Source organism: Delphinus delphis, chromosome 6, assembly GCF_949987515.2.
Source record: "Delphinus delphis chromosome 6, mDelDel1.2, whole genome shotgun sequence".
Taxonomy (NCBI): Eukaryota; Metazoa; Chordata; class Mammalia; order Artiodactyla; family Delphinidae; genus Delphinus; species Delphinus delphis.
In genome coordinates this window covers 34,151,880-34,176,805 of record NC_082688.1, presented here as the reverse complement: position 1 = coordinate 34,176,805, position 24,926 = coordinate 34,151,880, and the positions used below count along the sequence as shown (strand labels likewise).

The 24,926-nt window shown below is 47.8% G+C and overlaps 1 protein-coding gene across 5 annotated transcripts in view; it reads left to right on the top strand.

Moving 5' to 3' along the window:
• TMOD1 (tropomodulin 1) overlaps positions 1-24,926 on the top strand; it is an 88,392-nt gene that overhangs the window by 40,428 nt on the left and 23,038 nt on the right. For 4 of the 5 annotated variants that reach the window (XM_060014462.1, XM_060014461.1, XM_060014463.1 and 1 more), the window contains exons 3-8: positions 89-245; positions 7,379-7,498; positions 15,334-15,423; positions 16,341-16,471; positions 18,198-18,305; positions 23,069-23,212. In XM_060014462.1, the coding sequence (XP_059870445.1) occupies positions 89-245; positions 7,379-7,498; positions 15,334-15,423; positions 16,341-16,471; positions 18,198-18,305; positions 23,069-23,212 (750 nt within the window). The remainder of the gene's footprint in view (positions 1-88; positions 246-7,378; positions 7,499-15,333; positions 15,424-16,340; positions 16,472-18,197; positions 18,306-23,068; positions 23,213-24,926) is intronic. The other variant, XM_060014465.1, reaches the window with a different exon arrangement.

Here is a 24,926-nt window from a genome sequence, read left to right as displayed (position 1 = left end):
AGTTTCTGGAGGAATGCAAGTCTTCAGCAGCTGACTGCTCTCTCTCTTTCTCTCTCTCTGTGCACCTGCCCCGCAACTGCCACTGTAGAATGCACTGCTGCCTGCAGGCCTGAGGCAGAAGGATCAGACCACCAAGGCGCCCACGGGCCCCTTTAAAAGGGAGGAGCTCTTGGATCACTTGGAAAAGCAAGCAAAGGAGTTTAAGGACCGAGAAGATCTGGTCCCCTACACAGGGGAGAAGCGAGGTACTGAACAATGTTGCACTTTTGAGTACGTCATTCCCCATGATCATTGAGTGGCAGCTGTATGCCAGGCCCTGTGTTGGGCCAGATGTGACTGGACCTCCTTGCCCTCATCCCTGCCTGGCCCAAAGTCACAAACCCAACTCCAAAAGCATCAGCGCATGGGGTAGATTTAGTGAAGTTTTGGGGTAAACCAGACCCGTAACACTCCCGTAAGTCCCCTTTAACTAGGGTTTCCTGATTATTTTTCATACAAACCTGATACTGTCAAAAGGGAAAGAAGGAACTATTAAAATGGTATCAGGACATGAAGCCCAAACAAGGCCTGTCCCCTCCAAACCAGGAACAAGAGATATCCTGTCTCTACCCTAATTATCCCTTCTTTTTCCCCAAAGTTCCTCTCTCTGGCAGCTGCAGCTTCCTTTCCTTCATCTGCCCCTCTAAGACTCCCTGCCCCAGACTAAGGCAAGCCATCTAGAGCAGAGAGGCACTCCGACTATCCAACTCTTCCAGAACTTCCCCTTCACTCCAAATCATCCTTCTGTCCTCTGGTACCATGCTCACCCTTGCTCACTGCCCTGCTGCCCCACAGGCCTCTTTCTCTTCCCCAAACACTCCAAGCTCTTTCCTACCTCAGGACCTTTGCACGTATGCCCTCTGCATGGAATGCTGGTCCTCTGTCTGCCTCCAAGCTGGCTTCAGGGCTGGCTTCTCTCCTCTGTAAGAGGCGTAATGGTTAGAAGCATAGCCTGGAGTTGGGTCTACTTTGGCTACAGTCTTGGCATTACCCCTTACTAGGCTGTGTGAACTCAAGTACATTTGTTTGTTTGGCCATGCCACATGGCTTACAGGATCTTAGTCCCCGACCAGGGATCTAACCTGTGCCCCCTGCAGTGGAAGTGCAGAGTCTTAACCACTGGACTGCAAGGGAATTCCCTCGAGTACATTTTTAAACCTGCTGTGCCTCCACTTCCTCGTCTGTAAAATGGGGTTGATGAATATTACCAGCCTTCTGAGGGAGTTACGAAGATTGAGTTAAGATCTATATAAAGCACTTAAAACAGCACCCGGTGCATCCTGAATGCTATGTCAATATTAGCTATTATTACCCTTTCGGTCTCAACCGTACTGTCTCCTCTTTCAGGAAAGCCTTTCCGGTCTACACTGTTTAGGACATTCCATCCCTTCAACTCCCCCTTGGTTATTCTCCATCTCGGGAGCCTGTGTGTGTTCTTCAGAGCAATTCTTATTTTATCATTATGTGTTTATTTACACTGGCCTGTAAGCTCCATGAGGCAGGGACTCAGCTGCCTTTGCTTACACAGTTCCCCCAGCACCCAGCACAGGGCCTAGTGTACAGTAGGGCTCAGGAGAGAGGTGTTGAATGAATGAATGAGTTCAAATTAAATATATGCATAATGGATCTTATAGGCTTTTTCCTTCAAATATAAACTCCATGGGTACAAGTACCACATCTATCTAGTTCATCGTTATATCCCTATACCTCAAAAACCCTAGCATGCAGTAGGCACCTAGTAAAGTATTTGTTGACTGAAAGCATTAATTCTAATTAATTAATGGGGTAATTAATTGTCTGTGCTCCACCTCTTCCATTCTCCTCACCCCCGAGAATGTCGACATGATGAGCCAAGGTCTGTGGCGTTGATTTCTGTGTCCCTGTTGTAGTAGCACAATGCTGCACAGAGCAGCTGCCTGATAAATAACAAAATGGAAGAGCAAGCAGGTGTGGGCCTTTCAGGGAGGGCTTCTAGCCATCCCAGCGCCTGGAATTGAAGCTCAGTCCAGATTTTACTGAAAACTTGGAAGGTCAGGGAAGCCCAGGAGACATCTGGATTACAGAGCTTTGGAAGAATTGTGTGGTCTGAGGCACCCTGGCGCTGGCGGCAGGGGAAGGGGCCCTTGACCCTAAGGGCTGGGGGTGCCTGGCTGAGAGCGTAGGCACAAGATGGTTTTAAGCAAGCTACTTGTACCATGAGGAGTGATTTCTGTGCAGCAGGTGAAGATAATAAAATCTCTGGATTTCATGGGGCCTTAAAACTCCCACTATCCCCACTACACATGTGAAAAATGGGGAAACCAAGGCTGTGAGAGAGTCAGCAGCAGACCTGAGTGGACAGTTGGTGAGTCATTACTGACATCTGCTCCCTTGTGTGCCCATCCCCCTCCCAGGGGAGGAGCTGGAGATGAGATGGGGGATGGGGAAGGGAATCTGGGTGATATATAAACCAGTCCTGCTTCCCCTTCACAGAGCGCTGACCTGGCCCCAAGCCGGGAACAGCTTTCCAGACTCCCAAAGCCTGAGTGCCCTCATGAAAAACCAGGCTGACCCAAGGAGGGTAGCTAGAATTTATTCTATTTTCATATTATGACAAGCCTAAAAGGTTTATCATCATCATCACCACCACCAGCATCATCATCATAAAATATTTACATGATGATTGTTGGAGTCCATGTATATTGAATAAGTACAGTCTCAACAGAGAGTTGGGGAAGGAGACCTTCCAGCTCTAACAGGCAGACGCAGGGCCGTTCAGTCCAGCTCTACTGAGCACTTGCCCCACGCAGGGCCTAGAGCAAGCCTAGGCTGAGGGGAAATAGCATTTCAGGCACTACAAAACCCAGCAGGTTGTGGTAAGACCCATAAACTGGTACAAAGTCCTGAGGAATTTGGATTTTCCCTCACTCTCACTCAAGTGGGGGAATCAGAATAAAGTTCCATGCAGGGTATTTTCATTATACAGATTTGGCTGCATGTGCTGAAGAAACAAAATAAGAGAGACTTAAAATGGAAGTTTAGTTTTCTTTCACTTAGTAGAGCTGCAGGGTTAGGCATTCCAGGGCTTGTAAGACATCTTCCTTGGCATTAGGAATCAAGACCCTTTCCAGTTTTTCATTCTGCCATCCTTGTAATATATTCTTGTCCTCATGGTCCATCTAGCTGCTGAGGCTCCAGTCATCACACCCACATCCCAACTAGTAAGATGAAGGAAGGGAAAACGTCTGAGTTCCTCTTACAGTGTCTTAGAGTCACCACCCTCATGGAGGCACCTGCTGCAGGGGCATAATAAACCATAGGTCTTAAATATTTACTGAATGTTCATCCTAGTCACTGCATCAGTCATTTTCAGAGTTCATTTTCCTTTTAGCCATTTTGATTTGCTGTTTTCCAGATGCACCTCTGGTGAAGGTTATGATACATTTTCTCCCAGATCATTTTGCTGACTGTTCTGCTTGTATAGTAATTAATCTTTGCTGTAAACTATTTATTTATTTATTTTATAAATTTATTTGTTTATTTTTTGGCTGCGTTGGGTCTTCATTGCTTCACGCGGGCTTTCTCTAGTTGTGGCGAGCAGGGGCTGCTCTTCGTTGTGGTGCACGGGCTTCTCCTTGCGGTGGCTTCTCTTGTTGTGGAGCACGGGCTCTAGGCATGCAGCCTTCAGTAGTTGTGGCACACAGGCTCAGTCGTGTGGCTTGCAGGCTCTAGAGCGCAGGCTCAGTAGTTGTGGTGCACAGGCTTAGTTGCTCTGTGGCATGTGGGATCTTCCTGGACCGGGGCCTGAACCCGTGTCCCCTGCACTGGCAGGCGGATTCTTAACCACTGCACCACCAGGGAAGCCCCTGTAAACAATCTAAATAACTAAACAAAGTAATACTCTCTGCAGAGAGGTAGGCACTGATCCCATTTTAGTGAATATCCTTCTGAACATTGCTCTTCCCACCCCTCCCCACCTCTGGTCCAAGTCACTGTCATCTCTCATGTGGACTTTTGAAGGAGCCTCCTAACCATCTCCTGGCTTCCATCCTGGCCCCAATGCAGGCTATTCTCAATCAGTAGCCAAAATGAGCAGGTTTTTAAAAATTGAAGTAAAAGTCACATAACATAACATTAAGTATTTTCAAGTGAACAATTCAGTGGCATTTAGTACACACACAGTGTTGTGCAACTACCATCTCTATCTAGATCCAAAACATTTTCATCACTGCAAAATAAAACCCTGTACCCAATAAGCAGTTACTCCCCACGCCCCTCGCTCCCAACCCCTGGCAACCACCAGTCTGTTTCTATGGATTTACCTATTCCGGATATCTCCTATAAATTAAATCATATAATATGTGACTTTGCGTGTCTGGCTTCTTTCACTTAGAATATTATTTTCGAGACTCATTCATTCCCTTTCATTACTGAATAATATTCCACAATTTGTCTATTGACAAACATTTTGGTTGTTTCCACTTTTTGGCTGTTGTGGTTAGTGGTGCTGTGAATATTCCTATACAAGTATTTGTCTGGGTAACTTTTACGTATATACCTAGGAGTGGAATTGCTGGATCATATGGTAATTCTGTGTTTAATTTTTTGAAGAACTGCCGAACAGTTTTCCCAAGCAACTGCACCCTTTTACATTCCCTTCAGCAATATATGAGGGTTCCAATTTCTCCACATCCTTGCCAACATTTGTTATTTTCCATTTTGGTTTTTGGTTTATGTTATAGCCATTATCATGGTCGTGAAGTGGTATCTCATTGTGGTTTTGATTTGCATTTGTCTAATGACCAATGACGTTGAGCATCTTGTCATGTGCTTGGCCATCTGTATGGTTGACTCTCCATATCTGCAGGTTCCATATCCGTGGATTCACTCAACTGGGGATCAAAAATATTCAGAAAAATTCCACACAGTTTAAAAAGGCAAAACTTGAATTTGCCGCGCACTGGCAACTATTTACATAGAATTCACATCATATTAGGTATTATACGTAACCGAGAGATGATCTAAAGTATACAGGAGGATGTGTGTAGGTTATATGCAAATACTATACCATTTTATATAAGGGACTTGAGCATCCAATCCCCCTCAGATACCTAGAGGCAATTGTATATCCTCTTTGGAGAAATGTCTTTAAGTCCTTTGCCCATTTTTAAATTGGGTTGTTTTTCTTTTTGTTGTTGAGTTGTAAAAGTTCTTTATATATTCTGAATACTAGACCCTATCAGGTATATGATTTGTAAATATTTTCTCCTCTTCTGTATGTTATCTTTCCACTTTCTTGATAATGTCCTTTGATACACAAAAGTTTTATTTTGGTTAAGTTCAATTGATCTGTTTTTCTTTAGTTGCTTATTCTTTTGTTGTCATATCTAGGAGTACTTTGCCAAATCTAAGGTCATAAAGATTTACACTTATGTTTTCTTCTAAGAATTTTATAATTTTAGGTATTATATTTAAATCATTGGTCCATTTCCCGTTGGTTTTTGTGTATGGTATGAGATAGGGGTCCAGCTTTATCTTTCTGCATGTGGATATCCAGTTGTCCCACACCACTTCTTGAAGAAACTGTTCTTTCCCCATTCAATGGATTTGGCACCCTTGTCAAAAATCAATTTGCCATAGATGTATAGGTTTATTTCTGGACTCTCAATTCTATTCCACTTTTTTATATGTCTATCCTTATGTCAGTGTCACACTGTTTAACTTTGTAGTAAGTTTTGAAATCAGGAAGTCTGAGTCCTCCAACTTTGTTCTTTATCAAGATTGTTTTGGTTATTTGGAGCCCCTTACAATTCCATATGAATTTGAGGACTGGCTTTTCCATTTCCAAAAAAAAGGAGGGGGACCACTGGAATTTTGATAAGGATGGCGTTGAATCTGTAGATTGCTTTGGGCAATATTGCCATTTTAATATTGTCTTCCAATCCATGAACTTGGGATATCTTTCTGTTTATTTAGGTCTTCTTTCATTTCTTTCAACAATGTTTTATAGTGTTCCATGCACAAGTCTTTCACCTCCTTGGTTAAATTTATTCCTACATATTTTATTCTTTTGGATTGTATTGTAGATGAAATTATTTTCCTAATTTCCCTCTCAGATTGTTATTTGCTGGTGTACCCCACTTATTTGTATATGTTAACCTTGTACCCTGTATTTTTTTGTGTGTGTGGAACCTTTTCTGCATATAACATCATGTCATCTGCGAACAGAGATCATTTTACTTCTTCCTTTCTAGTCTGGATGCCATGTATTTCTTTTTCTTGTCCATTTGCTCTGACTAGAACTTTCAATACACAATTGGGTAGGAGCAATGAAAGCAGGCATCCTTGTCTTGTCGCTGGTCTGAGGAGCTCATTTCCTCACTCTGTCAGGGCCCAGCTCACAGGTCATCTTCCCTGACCACGCTACCCAAGATAGCAGAGCCCACCTCACCCACACCCGACCCTGGAACTTCCTAGTCTTTTGCTTGGCTTTATTTTCCTTTGTGATTCTTAGTACTCTCTGGTATCTTTACGTTTGTTTATTATCTGTCTTCTTTCACTAAACTGTACACTGTTCACTGCTGTCCCCCTAGCGCCAAGAAAGGTGCTGGGCACATAGGAAGTATTCAGTAAATATGTGTTGCATGGATAAATATATATTGATATATGTGCAATTTTCATAAATGGAATTAAATAATTCATGCTATTTTGTACACTTGCTTTTTCACACAAGATTTTGTCTTGGGCATTTTCCTTTCATAGTAAGTAGAGATCTCCACCATCCTTTATCATAATAACTGCTAGAACACCATCGTGGGGATGCCCCATAATTTCTTTAACAATCCCTCTTGGTGCACACTGCAGCGACCGACCGACCTCTTTGCTCTCTCGTTCAATTATGAGTCTGACACTGTAAAAATATAGTGTCCCAAGAGACATTATATTTTCTCCCTATGCCTCTTTTAATAATCTGAGTATATTTTATTTATTTGGTTTAGAAATGTTTCTAAATTTTTCTCTCATACCAGAACGCTTGTTTAGAGTATTCCAGACCCTGGCATTTTATTATATATTTCTTTTGTATCTTTTCCTACTTACAGATTGTTAAAATTAATAACCACTGTTTTCAGTAGTGAGCAGTCTCCCTTGACCAAGTTATAAAGTTCTTCTTTTCAAACATGCAGGGTGCTTTGTTGGAGATCTCTGACTCCCTTTCTTTGGACAAGTTTGGCACCGGGTCCCCAGAGGGAGAAGTTCTAATGGAATCTCGGCATCGAGGGATCCACAGGGCTTTGGGACGGTCCACCCAGGGCCCCAGTGCAGTTGCACTCCCTGTAATGGGCACCCCGTGTGTTTTCAGGAAAAGTCTGGGTTCCCAAGCAGAAGCCGATGGACCCCGTGCTGGAAAGTGTGACACTGGAGCCAGAGCTGGAGGAGGCCCTGGCAAATGCCTCGGATGCGGAACTCTGTGACATCGCAGGTAAGAGGCGTTCCGATGCTTCCCCACGTCCTCCAAAAGCATTTGACCCACGTCTGCAGGCGAGCCTTGGATGGTTTATTTCAACATAAACACCCTCTCTGTTTCTAACAAGGACTAGAGCAGATAGAACTCTATTATTAAAAACCGAAATGAGTAAAATGGAGATAAAACCAAAACCCTTCCCACCACGGAGCCAGCTGTTGCTGCCATGAGACCCCATCCCAGAGGGTTGTGCAAGGCAGCCGGGGCCCTTCACCAGCCACGGCATCAAATCCTGCTCAGGCCGCCTGGGAAGAGAGGATAGAGGGGGGAAGACAGAGGGCTGCCGGCATCTCAGGTCCAGGAGGCTCACAGAGGGCTGGAGCAAGTCATCTGATTTTCCCATTTTGCACAGCTCGGAGAGCCGGGCTTGGAGGCGATCACCCCATATCTCATATTTGTACGACACCCTCCATCTTCATGTGTGTTTCCATGTGATCTTCACAAACAGCCCCTAAAACTCCAGAAGGTGGCCTGATATCCAGAGCTTTTTGCCACCTGCTCTTTCCCCCTTTTTACTGTCTGGTCCCTGTCCCACTCGCCCATGTCCCTTCCCCACGGGGGGTCAGGCTCTGGCCACAGTGTGCCCACCACCATGCTGTGCTCCCTGGCCCAGTGAGGTAGCTGGTCTTTTTCTTTTGCAGCCTTGGGGGCTACTAACCCTCACCCAGATGATGACAGGAGTGTGGATGGGGTAGGGAGAGACTCAAGGCAAGTGGGAAGGGGAGAGGAAAGACAGGGTCAACTGTGAGGTCAAGGGAGGAGCCCAGACCTGGCTCCAGAGACTAAGTGGACGTTGGTGCCATTAATGACGGTGCGTTAGTCTGCTCAGGCTGCCCTAACGAAATACCACAGGGTGGTGCCTTAAATAACAGAAATGTATTTTCTCAATAGTTCTGGAGGTTGGATGTCCAAGATCAAGGTGTCCATAGTCTTGGTTTCCTCTGAGCCCTCTCTCCTTGATTCCAGATGACCGTATCTCATGGTGTCCCTCTGTGCATGTGTCCCCTTGTGTCCCTTTGTGTGTCCTAATCTCCTTCTTGTAAGTACACCAGACAGATTGGATTAGGACCCACCCTAACAGGCTCACTGACACTTAATCACTTCTTTAAAGACCTTATCTCCAAATATAGTTACAGATTCTAAGGTACTAGAAATTACTTTATTCAACATATTGGAGGGACAAATCAGGACAAAATCAACAATTTTGGAGGGACACAGTTCAACCATAACAGTGGGGAGGAGAAGGTGTAGGGGAAATACGGAGTTCAGTTTGGGACCTTTAGAGTTCAGGGTGCCTGTGGGCCACCCAATCAAGGGCAGTTGTACATGAAAGGCTTTATTTTTAAAATTATTCATTTATTTATTTATTTTTCGCTGCGTTGAGTCTTCGTTGCTGTGCGCGGGCTTTCTCTAGTTGCAGCAAGCGGGGGCTACTCTTCGTTGCAGTGCGTGGGCTTCTCACTGCGGTGGCTTCACTTGTTGCAGAGCACAGGCTCTAGGCACGTGGGCTTCAGTAGTTGTGGCTCGCGGGCTCTAGAGTGCAGGCTCAGTAGCTGTGGCGCACGGGCTTAGTTACTCCACAGCATGTGGGATCTTCCCGAACCAGGGATTGAACCCATGTCCCCTGCATTGGCAGGTGGATTCTTAACCACTGCGCCACCAGGGAAGTCCCTACATGAAAGTCTTGAGTTCTGCAAGGGGTCCACGCTGGAGATAGAGAGGTGGGTGTCATTAGCATCATCAAGTTCCAGGCAGAGGTCCTGGCCTGGCAGTAGTGGGGATCCGGGGCTCTGGAGGCAAGGGCCCTGGCCGAGGTAGAAGCCTTTGGGAGAGGAGTGGAAATGGGGTGAACATAGCCACAGTGGAGGCCAGGTAGCCACACATGGGCTGGGAACCAACGGCCAAATCAAGATGGGCAGAGCCTAACGCAAGAGCTAGGGAGACAGAATGAGGGTTCAGGGCTGGCCGGGAGACTCGGGTGAAGCCAGAGGCCAGGTGAGCCCGCCAGTGCCAGGAAACTCAGCCGGCCGCAGTGTCTTCTGCTTCTCACGTCCTCCTGCTTCTCGTGGGTGTTGTGCACCAGTCCTGATGACATGCTTAGGAAAGAGGAAGAAGGGGCACCAAAGCCAGGTTGCGGGGCCTAAGGAGTGAAAAAGGAGAGCCAATGTGCAGACCCTCGGTCCAGACAACCCTTTCCTAAGGAGGCAGAACATTTGGGAAAGGACAAAGGGCAGTGGCTTAAAGGGTGTCAGGGCTGAGAGAGAAAGGCGTTCATTTTCACTATGAAGTACACAGCAGTGAGGAGGTCACCTGGGTGGACATGGAGCACTTAGCTCAGGATACTCAGCTGGTTTGCTCGTCAGAAACCACACAACGTGCATTAGGTCCACATTAGGCTCGGGTGTTTTGACGGAACTGTCTCCCTGATGCGGGGTCCCCTTGAGTTCCGGTTAATCTGTGCAGCTGGGCGGTGGGTGAGTGACATGGTTGTCCAGCATCTCCACACTGACTCACCCCAAGGGCTGTTTTTATCCTGGTCCTTCTCGATCACCCTCCATGACGTCACTCCCCTTGTTAGGCAGCCCAGAGGGATTATCAAATGACTCTGCTGTCAGTGCCAAAACAGGGCTGCAATGTTGTGCTAAATTTCTGGGTTGATATCTTGAAGCTATTCCTCTTTATTTGTGTTGGCGTGACTAATTATTAGTATCTGTGCATGATACCATACGCTTCCGCTGTCCGGAAAGGGGAGGGGTGCTGCGAGGCGACACCAGTGTTCACTGGCTAACCTTGGACACGTGTCACTGTATGTCAGCCGTTTGCAAGGTGGCAGTGGAAGGAGGCGCGGAACATTTGTTGGCCACCTATGTCCCAGCTGCTGTGGGAGCTGTTTTCCATACCTTGCTGCATTTCTTGACCACAGCAATCCTATGAAGTGAGTTTTATTGATGTCCCCATTTTATAGAGAGGGGAAGTCGGCACAGTGAGGTTATCCTTGCCCACGGGGTTTGAACCCAGGCAGCTTGGTCCCACTCACAGCATCAGCACCCAGCACAACCTGGATAAAGCCCTGCAGGGTAGGGGAATGGAAACAGAGTGGTGAGAGGGGGTGCATGGCAGAGTCTCACAGAGTCGGCCTGGGGAGGATGGGGCCGAATTAGGAAAGTCTCTGGATGTCGTGCAAAAACATTGACACCCGTGCCTGGGGGAGTGTTGGAAGAGGCCGGATGAAAGCAGGGGCTTGGGCAGAGAGGCGGCGGTGTTCGGAGGACGAGGGGATGTAGGAGGCAGGCCCCAGGTAAGGCCAAGGGCTGAGGTGGACTGCGTCTGGAACGTGGCTCCGAGAGACCAGCTGTTCCTAGAGCTGGGTCAGAGGCCAAGAGGCTGAGATGACTAGACGACGGCAGGCTTTCTGGCCTGAGGCATCAGAAAACAGAGCTGGGTGCCTGCAAGGATGCAAGGAATCAGTCAGTTTGAGAGACGGAGGCGCTGGAGGCAGGACATCTTGTCAGAGTGCTGGGTGTGTTAGGGGGAGTAGCTGGAGCCCCGAGTGGATGACTCATTAGGGAAAGAAGAGGAGGGTGCGCTGGGCACAGGGTCTTCAGGTCATCTCTGCTCCCCACAACTCAACTCCCAGGCAGAGCATTTCCATTAACTAAGCCTCCGATTGCTCTGGACCAATCGTAAGAAAGCGGCCCGGTTCCTGCCCTGGAGGAGCTGAGGTTAAACAAACACTGAGGCCAACGTGGAAGGACAAGTGGGAGTGAGTGTCAGAGGGAGAAAGGGCCGAGTGAGGTGGTGGGGCTGCAAGATGAGAGTGGGGACTGAAGCTGAGACGAAAGGAGGAAGAGTAGAGGTGAACTAGGCGGGGAGACGCGTCCCAGTGGAAGAGGGTTCAAGCCCTGGTCCGGGAAGATCCCACGTGCCGTGGAGCAACTAAGCCCGTGCGCCACAACTACTGAGCCCATGTGCCACAACTACTGAAGCCCGCGTGCCTAGAGCCTGTGCTCCACAAGAGAAGCCACTGCAATGAGAAACCCACGCACCACAACGAAGAGTAGCCCCCGCTCGCCACAACTAGAGAAAGCCCACACACAGCAACGAAGACCCAATGCAGCCAAAAATAAATAAATAAAAATAAATAAATTTATTTTTTTAAAAAAGAATGAAGCAGCAAGCAATGTTGATGTGCTCTTTTTCTCTATCACTCACTCCTGGTGACATGGAGTGTGCAGAACCAAGCAAGGATAAAGTCATGATTTGGTGCTTAGGGCGGGAGAGGAAATACTGGCTTCAGAGCCACCAAGCATTCTGCTCAGCAGTGGAGATTTAGCGTGGCCTCTCCCCTTCCTCCTTCCCTCCCTTTTTCCCTCCCTCCTTCCCTCCTTCCTTCTTAGAACTCTAATCTCTGAACTGCAAAGTCGTCTTATTTCTTCTTAGGGCCCCTATTGATATACATTACCTTCTAGAATATACTGTTATCTGTCCTTAGAATTCTGAAGTTGAGGACAAGTTTTAGAACTTTAGACCTGTTGGTGACCTAGTGTGTAGAGGTGTGGGTGGGGACACTAACTTAGAAGCCAGGAGGGTCCTCACCGAACGGTCTTTGACCAACCATTTCCCTCCTGAGCCTGCTGGAAAAGTGGGGACCGACAGTAACTACCCTGGATGCTTGCTGTAAAAATCAAACAGCGTAAGAAGATGAGAAATTGCCATGTGGCTATTAAGTCCCATGTGAAGGTAAGAGATCATCCTTCAAATATAGTCCATTTTACAGGTGAGAACACCGAGGACCCAAAGTAGGAGTGACCTGGACAGGGTTACCCAGCAAATTAGTACCAAGGCCCAGACTGGAGCCCAGGTCTCCTTCCTCTGTCCCCCAGCACTTCCTTGTAACCTTCCTGCCTCTGCCCTCTCTTTCTGGACCATTACAAGAAGCTATTGTCCAAGCACAAAATGCATTTTCCATTTTCCACCTCTCTATACACTCTAAGCAAGACCAGCCAGCCATATGAGGTTACATCTTTCCTACGATTCCAGCAACCTTTCCAAACCTCGAATCCCAGCAGCATCCCAGAACCACCACCAAAGCCGCTCTCTGTATGGGAGCTGGAAGAGAAGGTGACTCCAGGTGATGTGATTCACCTGCTGCTGACGCAGGCTTCAGCTCCCTCCGCCCACAGAAACGCAGCCTAAATTAAAGCCCAGAGAGCTCAAAACAGTGCAGATGCCTCTCTCCTTACCAGTTCTCTTTAGCAATGAGCAGGCAAGTCTAATTTTAGCAGAGAAGACTCTTAGAATGTGAGAAACAGAAGGTACTTTGAGATCATCTTGTCTTGTGGTTTGTAGCTCCCACTAAGCATCAAAAATCATCCAAGGAGATTAAAAATACATCTCCAGAGATTCGAATCAGTTTGTTCAGGAGGAGCACTGGTATTGTCGTAAAGCTCGCGGGTAATTTGTATATGCAGCCATGACTGAGAACCAATGGTCTGGTCTCACCCCTCATTGTACAGAGGAGGCTGAAGCCCAGAGAAGGGAGGGGACTTACCCAAGGTCACACAGCATCAGGGGCAGAGTCAGGGCTGGAACTTGGTTCTCTTGAGTCTTCACTAAAGGCTCGCTGTTGTCTCTCTAACTAGAAATCGTGTCTAATGAAATGGCCAGGGGAATTTTTTTTAATGAGAAAATGTTTACCAAATACCATCTTCTGGAAGAGGTAGAAGAGAGACAATATTCTTCCCTGACCTCCGGAAGCCCACAGTCCAGTAGGGGAAGCATGCATGTACCCAGAGAGCTCTAACACTGTGTTGACTAAGTACTGTGATAAGGACACCCGGTGCTGTGAGAGAGCTACAGAGAGAGAAGGTGGAATCCAGGAGGTCTCCCTGGGGGAGGAAGCATTATTCCAAACTTAAAGGATGGGGAGGTAGAGTTGTTAGATCAAATATAGTATGCTCAGTTGGATCTGAATTTCAGATAAATGATGAATAAGTTTCTAATATAAGAAGGTCTCAAATACTGAATGGGATGTACTTACACTAGAACATTTTTCATTGTTTATCTGAAATTACAGTTTAACTGGGTATCCTGTATTTTTATTTGCTAAATCTCAAAACTCTCCTGGGGGGCATTTCAGCAGTGGGCAGTGCAGATGGAGAGAGGATTGCCAGCAGACAGGCAGCATTGGCAGAAGCAGGAGCATCTACTGAGCAGTGACCGTTTGTGTCGCCGGAGCAGAAAGGGCGTGGGCAAAGGCCAAGGCTATTGAAGCAGGGCCAGCCCCGGGGAGGGCCAGTGAAGCCAGACTCTGGAGTCACAAGGCACCGTCCTCATGGTCCTGCACACCCATCCTTCCCTTCTAGTCAGTGCTCCACATTCAGCCTGATAACAGTCACAGAACTTGAGTCAGACCATCTCACTCCCTGCTCAGGCCACGCCTAGAAAAAGACATCTGAGCTCCTTACCTGGACCTAGAAGACCCTGTAGGATGTGGCCTTGCCTATTTGAATAAAATCTACTCCAAAGGGTTGTTGTGAAGATTAAGGGGGATGGCATTAGGCAGTGTTCTCAACCTCGGCTGCCCGGTGAAACCACCTGGGGAGCTTTAAAAAAGGCAGATGCCTGGCCCCAGCCCAGGGATTGTGGTTTAATTGGTCTGGGGGAGTCCTGGGCATCAGGAGTTTCAAAAGAGTCCCAGTGATTCTGATGCACAACCCGACTGAGTGTCACTGATGTACAGTGTACTCTCTAGCCCGACATAAGCATTTGGTGAGGACGTGTTGCCCTCTGCCACATGTCCAACTTCATCTCTATCCATCTTCAGCTTCCCCCTCCCTCCCTGGCCTTCCACTCCCCAAGCCTAGGGCTTCCCACCCACCATCCCTCTGCCCAGAATGTTCTACCTCCTTTCTCTTAACTTGGCCAACATCTATATTCATCTCTCTCATCCCAAGTTTCTCTGTTCTCTTCTCCCAGAACACACTGAACTTTTTCTTTACAACACTTAGCATACTCTGCACTTACGTTTTTAATTGTGTGCGTACCTGCGTAGTTTCTCATTCCCAGCAGACTGTAACCTACGTGGCAGAGCCCCTGTCTTTCTTGTTCCTCACCGTCCCCACCCCCCTGGAGCTGGACACATGATGCTGGCACTCGGTAAATGTCGAACAAATGAATGGATCAAAGAATGACTGATCACGGGGGGATGTGGTTAGGTTTGCCTTTCCAGAGAGATCTTTCTGGCTGCTCTGTGCTGAATGCTGATGGGGGAAGATAGGAGGAGACTGAGGCCAGAGTACCAGTGATTCCACAGCTGTGATAATACAGGCGAGAACTGATAGGGCCTTAACACGGACAGAGGTGATGGAGTGCGAGGTGGGACAGATGAGAGGCTCTGTATAGGAGGGTGAGGATTTAGGGGAAGGGCTGCCATGTGACTGAGGGTCTACCCCGAGGGACAGGCAGGATGACCAGATGGAACGTGAGCCAAAGGAAGAGGCTGTTGTCGGGAAAGAGGAGTTCCGTTTTGGCCGAGTTGGGTTGGACGTGCCAGTGGGACATCAGAGGGGCATCTAGGAATCTGAGGCCAGGGACAGAGAAACCTAGGCTGGGGATGGAGATTCGAGAGTCATGTCAATAGAGGCAAGAGTAAAAACCAAATAAAATTTAAAAATTTACGTGCAAGTGTTTCTTGCCATTTCTGTGAGCAAAACTTCCTGGGGCATGGAATGTCCGTGCCCAGAAGCCTCTCTGTCTGAGAGGCGCGTCATGGGCCCTTCGTGTCCCCGCAGCTATCCTGGGCATGCACACGCTCATGAGCAACCAGCAGTACTACCAGGCCTTGGGCAGCAGCTCCATCGTGAACAAGGAGGGACTCAACAGTGAGTACGGGCACCCCTCCCTGCCCCCAGCGAGGGCACCTTGGAAGTGAGGGGTCCTCCCACGTCTTGCTGCCTCTGCCCGCTCTCTGGCTCACTGCAGAAGATTTCGAATTCTATAAAGCCAAATCTATCCACTTTTTCCTTTTACTCTCCTGGGATTTTGTGACGTATTTACGAAGACCCTCCCCATCCCAGTATTAACAAAACGTCCTCCTGTATTTTCTTCTGTAAGTCTTAGAGGTTTACTTCTTATATTCAACTTCTTAATCCTCCTAGAGTTCCTGTTTGTGTGTGGTGTGAGATGAGATTGAACTTTCATTTTTTTAAATCAATACCCTGCTGTCCCAACACCACTCTGTGTAAAGTTCATCCTTTCACCTCTGGTTTGGAACTCCACCTTGATCATAAATGTCCATGTGTCCACTTGGGTCTGTCTCCGGATGCCTCTCCTGCCCCACGAGTCTCCTTGTCCTTTCCTGTGCCAATATTGCATTGTCTGAATTGCTCCGCTGCATTGTTCCAAGCTGGCATTTTGGCCCCAAAGAGAAACGAGGGCACCCAACGCGCAATTACCCCTCCCTCTGGAAGGCCTACACATTTCCTTCCCATCCAGGCTTCATTTTACCCTCACAAGAGCCCACTGGGTAGAACGGCTCGTTCACATTCTACAGATGAGGACACCGAGGTTCAGACGGTTTAGCGAATTCACCCAGTTGTTGCAGGACGGCAGAGGCAGAGTCCAAGTAGGGCCCAGACTCCTGGCCCCGCCCATTGCCCGCCCCCATCCCCCATAGCCCCTGAGATGCCCAGCCTTCCGTGTCCCTGAGCTCTGCTGCCGCTTCCTTCCGGTGTCCTTATGTCGAGGGAGAGTGACGCCCCGTCTCTGTGAGCCACCCGCCTGTTGTCGGTCACTCTAGGTGTGATCAAACCTACACAATACAAGCCTGTGCCTGATGAAGAACCAAACGCAACAGACTTGGATGAAACGCTGGAGCGGATAAAGAGCAACGACCCCAAACTTGAAGAGGTCAACCTCAACAACATCCGGGTGAGGTTAACCCCTTTCACTCCACTTGCCCTGCTGTGGGGAGGCAGGGAAGCCATGTCTAGTGCCACCCAGACCCAGATGGCCCGGGCCTGGCTGGGCGGAGACAGCAGGGTCCTGCTTGGACTCTGGGCGCTTCTGGATCAGGAATAGAGACAGAAGCTTTCGGAGGGAGGATAGTGTAAACTAGCACAGCCCATGGTCCTGGTTTCTTCTGGGGACTGACATCAGACCCAGATGTTCACCACAGGCCAACCCAGCTTCGGCTCTGGAAACCCGCCACCCTATTCAAAACACTGAGAGCTTCTCTGAGATAAAATCGTGAGTCAGACACATACGGCCGCACGGGATCCCGAGGCTGGAAAAGCCCAGGGCCCACCAGGTTCATGGGGTAACCAAGCCCGGGGAGGGACCTAGCCCTGAACCAGTGTAGCTGCACACATTCAGCCTCATTCTGCAACCTTAGAAGGGAGCTGTCAGCCCAAATGTCCAAAGACATATTCCAAGCCGTCGGCCCACACCTCTCCAGACCTTTCCTGTGTGACCACTAAGGGCAGAGCGGGGACGGATGGACAGGCAGTCCTACCCTGGACAGGCTGCAGGAGGAATTCAGAAGCAGGCCCAGCTGCCTGCCCACCTGCTCAGCCCAGGGACCAGAGGGATTAGTTCTCGGGGGGTGTGGATGTAAAATAAGAAGTGGGCCCCTCACTCCCCGGCTCCCCTTTCCTTTCTTCTCCACTTTCTTTTAAGTGGCTGCCAGCCCCATGGCACGATCAGATCGGAAACCTGCGCCCGCAGTGTTCTCCTGCACCTGGCCTTCCCCTGCTCTGCTCCCACGGGGGCTAAAGTGACACTCTGAAATAAGAGATCCGTTCAAACACAGCCAGGCTCTCTCTCTCGGGCGCCTCCGCTGTCTGCCGTGTGCACAGTGGGAGACGCTGGCACAATTCAGAGCCGTGCACCCTGGCAGTGTGTACCAGGAGGCATGGGGGTGTGGAACCTGGCCACGGCCCTGTGTCTTCACCGTGAGGCCTCAGGCAAGGGCTCGGCCCTCTGCAGGCCTCAGTTTCCCCTCTGCACGTGAGGCAGTTGGACTAGGTCAGTGGTTTTCACTTGAGGAGATTAAAAAATAAATACATGCCAATGCCCGGTCCCTCTCCCCGCAGAGTCTGATCTTATTGGTCCGGGGCAGGCCTGTGCATCAGCACTTTGTGAAGGTTCCCCAGGCACCTCTGATGTGTGGCAGGGCTGAGATCCCCTGGGACAGATGTCTCTTAAAGATCATCTAGGGCCATGCCACACCTTAGTTTTCCAGAAACAAACCCAGAGAGGAGCAGAGACTTCCCCAGCGTCACACAGTGAGTCAGAAACATTGCCAGTGCTGGGGCGGAGGCCTCTCCCACACCCCCAGACCTGAGCTCTCACCACAGCACTCTTCTGCATCCTTTGCTTGATGTATTCCTCCTCCTCCGGTCTCCACGTGTACAAAGAGACAATTACAGGTCCTATTTGAAATTTTCAGGGAGGATTTTCTCAATCTGTTCACCCAAAAGTTCTCCTCCAATCTCAGCCATTTGGGGCAAAGCAGGAACCCTTTGCCCATTCAGCTTTTTGGTCAGAGACTTGCAGGGAATCAGGTTGCACGTGTGAGAGAACTGCTGCCCCCATCTCTCTGCCCTACCCGCCCCTGACAGGGGCTGCTGGTCACTGCTTGCCTTTCTCTCTGCAGAATATCCCCATACCCACTCTCAAGGCGTATGCAGAAGCCCTGAAAGAGAACTCGTATGTGAAGAAGTTCAGCATCGTGGGGACACGGAGCAATGACCCCGTGGCATTTGTATGTACCTTTCTGATCTGCTGCATTGAGAGTGGGAGGCATAGAAACAGGAAGGTTGACGTTTGTAGCCTCAGGACTGGCCATGTGCCACTGATGAAGAACCCTGTGTGGTGTGGTGTGGTGTGGTGTGATGTGGTGAAAGGCACTGGGCTAGGAGCCAGGAGAGGACATGGACAGAACAGCCATTACCCGGGCACCATCTGTACATTATCCTCCATGGTGCTTAATCTCCATAACCACCCCTGATCCCAGAGGTGCAGGGCTCCCCACTTTACAGACGAAGAACCTGAGGTAAAGGGAGCTCAGGCAACTTGCTTTGTCCAAAGTTGCACAGCAAGTGAGAGGTGGAGCTGAGATTTAAAAACGAGTCAAATGTTCCCTAAAGCCAACTCTCTCACCACTCAGCATGTCATGAGTAGACAAGGGTCCACCCCTCCCTGGTCCTCAGTTTCTCCATATCTAAAAATTATTGTCTTCATCAATGGTTCCCAATGACCAATTTTATTTGTTTTTTACCTATGTCTTAAAGATATTGCTGATTAGATTAAATTGTACTTATTATAAAGTAGCCATCAATTCGTTTTTAGAAAAAAGAAAAACATTCAACACATATTTATGGAGTCTGTCTGTGCCCAGCAGTGAATTAGGCTCTGAGAATACAACTGTGACCAAGACAGTCATAGCTCCCACTTTCATGAATATAATGGCCCATCCAGCCATGCAGACAGCTAAAGGATAACAGTACAGCGTGACTACTACAATACTAATAGCAGGTAAAAAGGTACAGGGATTAGCTTACCAGGCATGGTAATTAACCATTTAGTAGCAATCACTTTGTTGATATCCACCAAATAACTTGCTGGGATTTTGATTGAGATTGCATTGAATCTATATCAAAATGGGAAGAACTGATATCTTGACAATACTGAGTTTTCTTGTACATGAACATGGAATATACCTCCATTTATTTAGTTCTTTTTAAATTTCATACATCAGAGTTTTTTAGTTGTGCTCATATAGATCTTGTACATATTTTGTTAGCTTTATACCTAAGTATTTCACTGTTTGGGGTGCTAATATAAATGGTATTATGTTTTTTTTTTTTATTATTATTTATGGTTGGCTGCATTGGGTCTTCGTTGCTGCGTGAGGGCTTTCTCTAGTTGCAGTGGGCGGGGGCTGCTCTTCATTATGGTGCATGGGCTTCTCATTGCGGTGGCTTCTCTTGTTGCCGAGCACGGGCTCTAGGCGCACGGGCTTCAGTAGCTGTGGCACATGGGCTCAGTAGCTGTGGCTCACGGGCTCTAGAGCGCAGGCTAGGTAGTTGTGGTGCATGGGCTTAGTTGCTCCATGGCATGTGGGATCTTCCAAGACCAGGGCTCGAACCCATGTCCCCTGCAGTGGCAGGTGGATTCTTAACCACGGTGCCACCAGGGAAGTCCCTAACTGTAGATTTTTTTTGTAGATATTCTTTATCAACTTACGGAAATTGCCCTCTATTCCTAGTTTACTGAGAGTTTTTATCATGCATGGATGTTGGATGTTGTCAAATGCTTTTTTTATCATCTATCGAAATGACTATTTTACTTTTTTAGCTTGTTGATGTGATGAATTATATGAATTGATTTTCCAGTGTTGAACCAGCCTTGTATACCTGGGATAAATCCCACTTGGTCATAGTTCAACATACTTTTGAATTTATCTTGAGATTTCTTCTTTGACCCATGTGTTGTTTAGAAGTGTGTTGTTTCATCTCCATGTATTTGGGAATTTTCTAGTTACCTTTCCGTTATTCACTTCTAGTTTGATTCCATTGTGGTCTGAGAGCAGACATTGTATGATTTCTATTCTTTTAAATTTGTTAGGATGTGTTTTACGGCCCAGAATGTGGTCTGCCTTGGTGAATGTTCCATGTGCACACAAGAAGAATGTGTTTTCTGCTCTTGTTGGATGGTAGTCTATAAATATCAATTATATCTAGTCGATTGACAGTGTCGTTGAGTTCAGTTATGTCTTTCCTGATCTTTGGCCTGCTGGATCTGTCCATATCCATAGAGGGGTATTGAAGTCTCCTACTATGATAGTGGATTCATCTATCTCTCTTTGCAATTCTATTAGTTTTTACCTCATATAGTTTGATGCTCTGTCATAAGGCAGGCACTCATTAAGGTTGTTATGTCTTCTTGGATAATTGACCCCTTTATCGTTATACTCTACCCTTCTTTTTTTTTTACATCTTTATTGGAGTATAATTGCTTTACAATGGTGTGTTAGTTTCTGCTTTATAACAAAGTGAATCAGTTATACATATACATATGTTCCCATATCTCTTCCCTCTTGCATCTCCCTCCCTCCCACCGTCCCTATCCCACCCCTCCAGGCGGTCACAAAGCACAGAGCTGATCTCCCTGTGCTATGCGGCTGCTTCCCACTAGCTATCTACCTTACGTTTGGTAGTGTATATATGTCCATGCCTCTTTCTCGCTTTGTCACAGCTTACCCTTCCCCCTCCCCATATCCTCAAGTCCATTCTCTAGTAGGTCTGTGTCTTTATTCCTGTCATACCCCTAGGTTCTGCATGACATTTTTTTCCTTAAATTCCATATATATGTGTTAGCATATGGTATTTGTCTTTCTCTTTCTGACTTACTTCACTCTGTATGACAGACTCTAGGTCTATCCACCTCATTACAAATAGCTCAATTTCATTTCTTTTTATGGCTGAGTAATATTCCATTGTATATATGTGCCACATCTTCTTTATCCATTCATCCGATGATGGACACTTAGGTTGTTTCCATCTCCAGGCTATTGTAAATAGAGCTGCAGTGAACATTTTGGTACATGACTCTTTTTGAATTATGGTTTTCTCAGGGTACTACCCTTCTTTATCCCTAATAACTTTCCTTGCTTTGAAGTCCATTCATAGCCATCAATTATTTTCTGATCTTTAAAATACATAGGACATTTCCTTTGATGTCTTTGAAGTGATGGAAGTGGCTCATAGTCTCTCACTGCTGCCAGTGGAGAACCTCTAGATAGATGTCCTCTGACCTCAGGACATCTTGGTAGATCCTGAGTTTGCCCACAGAGAAACAGCTGGCAAAGCCACATGCCCTGTCCACTGCTATGTCATGGATCAGAAACTACACCTGTGCATGCTGGCACTCAGCTCAGCTCCACGAATGTTTGTGGGGAATTGACCCCATGCCAGGCGAACAGCTGATGTCAGCCCCTTCACACCAGGATACCCATTGCTGAATATGAAAATACTTCCGGAACAATTGGTAAATAGGCTTCCAGAGCTCTGCTAGTGCCCCCGCTGCCTGCCCCAGCTCTTCTCCTGCCCGTTCCTCCACTCTGCTCCAGCAAACAAAGAGTTGACACCTGGCATGACAGTGCCTCCAGGACCAGCTCAGCCACTAGTATGTCTACCTGGATTGGCCTGGTGCACTGACATACTGGTTGTTAAATTTTTTGATTATCAGGCCAGGCCTTTCCTGGGGAGTAAGAAGGGTGCTGTGGAGCGGGCACAGACTCAGTCCCTCCCCTCAGGAGGGTCCAACCTACTCAGGGTCACAGAGGAAGCTGACATGTCATCCTGGGGTACACGGAAGCAGGGGGAGCTGAGGATTTTGTCTCAGAAGGCATCCTGGGAGCTGAGCCTCGCAAAGGTTTCAGCAAGCAGGGCCAGTGGGAAGGGCATTCCTGGATCAGATCATCATTTCAGACAACCAGGGCCCACTGATCATACATCCTGGCCATCAGCTGCTGGTGTCTCCTTTCCTCCATGACACGTCGTTTCTACCACCTGCTAATTACCTCATTTCCTTTAGAGGCTCTGATTATCATCTGCACCCCTGGCTGAAGTCCTCCAAAACGTGCTGGGGCCACCCGAGCTCCTCTCTTCTGGTTTGCCCTGGTCACTTGCCCAGCTGGATGGCTTCCCAGGCTCCCCTCTCTGCTGCTCAAAGAGAATGACGACTCCATGGAATTACAACAGGGACATAGAAGAGACAAGTGGAGAGCATATAGGGAGGTTGGGACTCCACTAGTCAGTCAGTGAACAGTGACCGAGGACCTACTATGTGCTGGGCACTGTGTGGGTTGGAGGGCACCATGGGATGAATAAGGTGACCATCAGCCCACCAAGAGTACATAGGCTAATGGCGGAGCCAATGCCAGAATAAAAACAACTCTAAAGGCAGGAATACAAGTTCCTTGAGGGAGGTTATGGATAAAGTCTGTGAGGTTCAAGAGGGCAGGCACAGCTAGCTGGGGGGCATCAGCAAAGGCTCTTGGAGAAACGGGCACTGAGAATGGCCTTAAAGGAGGGACAGGGTTTGAACGAGTGAAGCAGAAAGGAAAGAGCATTCCAGGTGGCAGGGACAGGATGAGCAAAGGCAGAGCAGAGGGAAAATACTGTGTGCCCGGGGAACTGAGAGTAGCCCCACCAAGACTGGCAGCCAGAGTTGCAGCTGATCAGAGTGGGGGAACCAGGTAATAGAGGCTTTGTATGCAGGCTAAGGGGCCGTAAATCTCCAGCTAGGGGTTCGGGGCCATGGCAAGTTGGAGGGGAGGAGAGACACAGAGTAGTGCTTGGTGAAGGAAGTTGTGGAGATCGTCTTGCCTGGCCCCTGACGATGTGCAAGGGACTCTCACTCCCAGCAAGGCTCCCTCAGTATTTTAGCTTCTACCCACAGGGGCTCCGGCCTTGATCAGGCTAACTCATGGGTACCCTGCATTTTCTCCTTTGGTTCAAGGCCCTTGCTGAGATGCTCAAGGTGAACAAGGTGTTGAAGACACTGAACGTGGAGTCCAACTTCATTTCCGGAGCTGGAATCCTGCGCCTGGTGGAAGCTCTTCCATACAACACTTCTCTGGTGGAACTGAAGATCGATAACCAGGTAAGATGGGCAAAGGTCTCCTTGTGTCCTTCACTTGATGCTCGCCATTCTGTACTTTTCCGCTTCCTGCCATATGGACTAGATGCTGCTGGACAGAGCAGATGCTGCTGCTTATAAAAACACCAGAGCCCAGCTTTAAGGGACCTCCAAGGTTGTCCAGTCCACACCCTCCACCATGCTCACCTTCCTTCTTCATCATTCCCACCAAGTGCTCCTCCACCTTCTGCTTGGAAACCCCTAGCGATGGGGAGCTCACTCCTTACCGAGATCACCCCTTTCATTCTCAGTGAGAATATCCTGCCTTATATCCAATAGAAATCAGCTCCCTATAAGTGCTGTTTGTTGAGTTTAACTCTGTTCTCTGCCGCACACAGGACACATCTGGTGCACAGGTTTTATAAACCATTGGAATCTTCCTCACTAGGCTAAACGTCCCCATTTTCATGAGTCACCCCCCCCCCCGCCCCCGCAACACACACACACTCAATGGGCTTTTGGGTCTTCTTACCATGAAGGTTACTCACTGGGCAAATTCTAGTTTGCCTTTATCCTTACAGTGTTATCATTCCTCTATACCTTCTGTGGTTCAGTCATTTATTTTCAGGGTGACTCTTTCAGTTCCAACTTTCTAAGACAATGCTAATAAGAGTATCTTGTATTTTGCATGTGTTGAGGGTGTCCTGGGGGGCAGGCTCTGTGCTGTGCACCTTATACACATCATCTCTGATCTTCCCGACAACTCTGCAGGATATGGGTGTTATCAGTCTCAGTTTGCAGAAGAGAAAACAGCTCAGAGAATCTGAAGGCAAGCAGCTTCCTCAGGGCCGCCAAGTGAGCACTTTCGGAAGTAGGATTTGAATGCAGGTCTCTGACTTTAAAGCCCACACTCCCTCCAGTACACCGTGTTGCTTCCAGTACTAAAATGCTTTCTTCTTTATGGTTTATGGATAGGGAACTTGAGCGTTTTTTCCCCTACATGAAAACGTTTGCCGAATGGTCATATACATATGTATATAGGAAAAAGATTGGGTGGAAGTATAACAAAATTGTAGACACTGGTTGTCCCTGAATGAGATTATCTCTACTTTCTTATCCTTATTGAAAAATACTACAAACAGAGAGAAAAGTGCATAGAAGTTAAATGCACAGCTTAATGAGCCATAATAGGCAGGTAACCTCAGCCAAGAACTAAAGCATCACCAGCCTCCAGAAGACTTTGACAGTCCCTCCCAATCATAAACCTTCAAAACTCTTCACAGTTTGCTCCCTACTTACTTTCACGCCTCCATGTCTTAGCTCTTGCTTTTCTCTCCCCCTGGAATGTCATCCCCTGCCCCTACCCCTTCTCTGCCTAGAGAAATCCTCCTCTTCCTTCTGGATTCAGTTGAAGCCTCTCTTTCTCCTAGTGGTTCTAGAGCCAGCTTGAAGCAGCACACTGGAGCTGACTGTACACATCCCTTCTCAATTCCACTTGAGTGATGGCACGCTGGTACCTTGAAGTCACTCCTAGTGAGAGTATTTACACTATGGAAATTGGCAAACACTACAAATCCAACCTTTTTGTTTGTTTGTTTGTCTGTCTGTTTGTTTTTTCCCAAGAGCCAGCATATCACCGCCTTCTCCCTTCAGCCTGCCACAGGGCCTCTAAGCCTCCCCACAAGACAGTTAGGTGCTCCTTCCCTGTGTTCTCCTAGCACCTCAGCTTCCCTGTGAG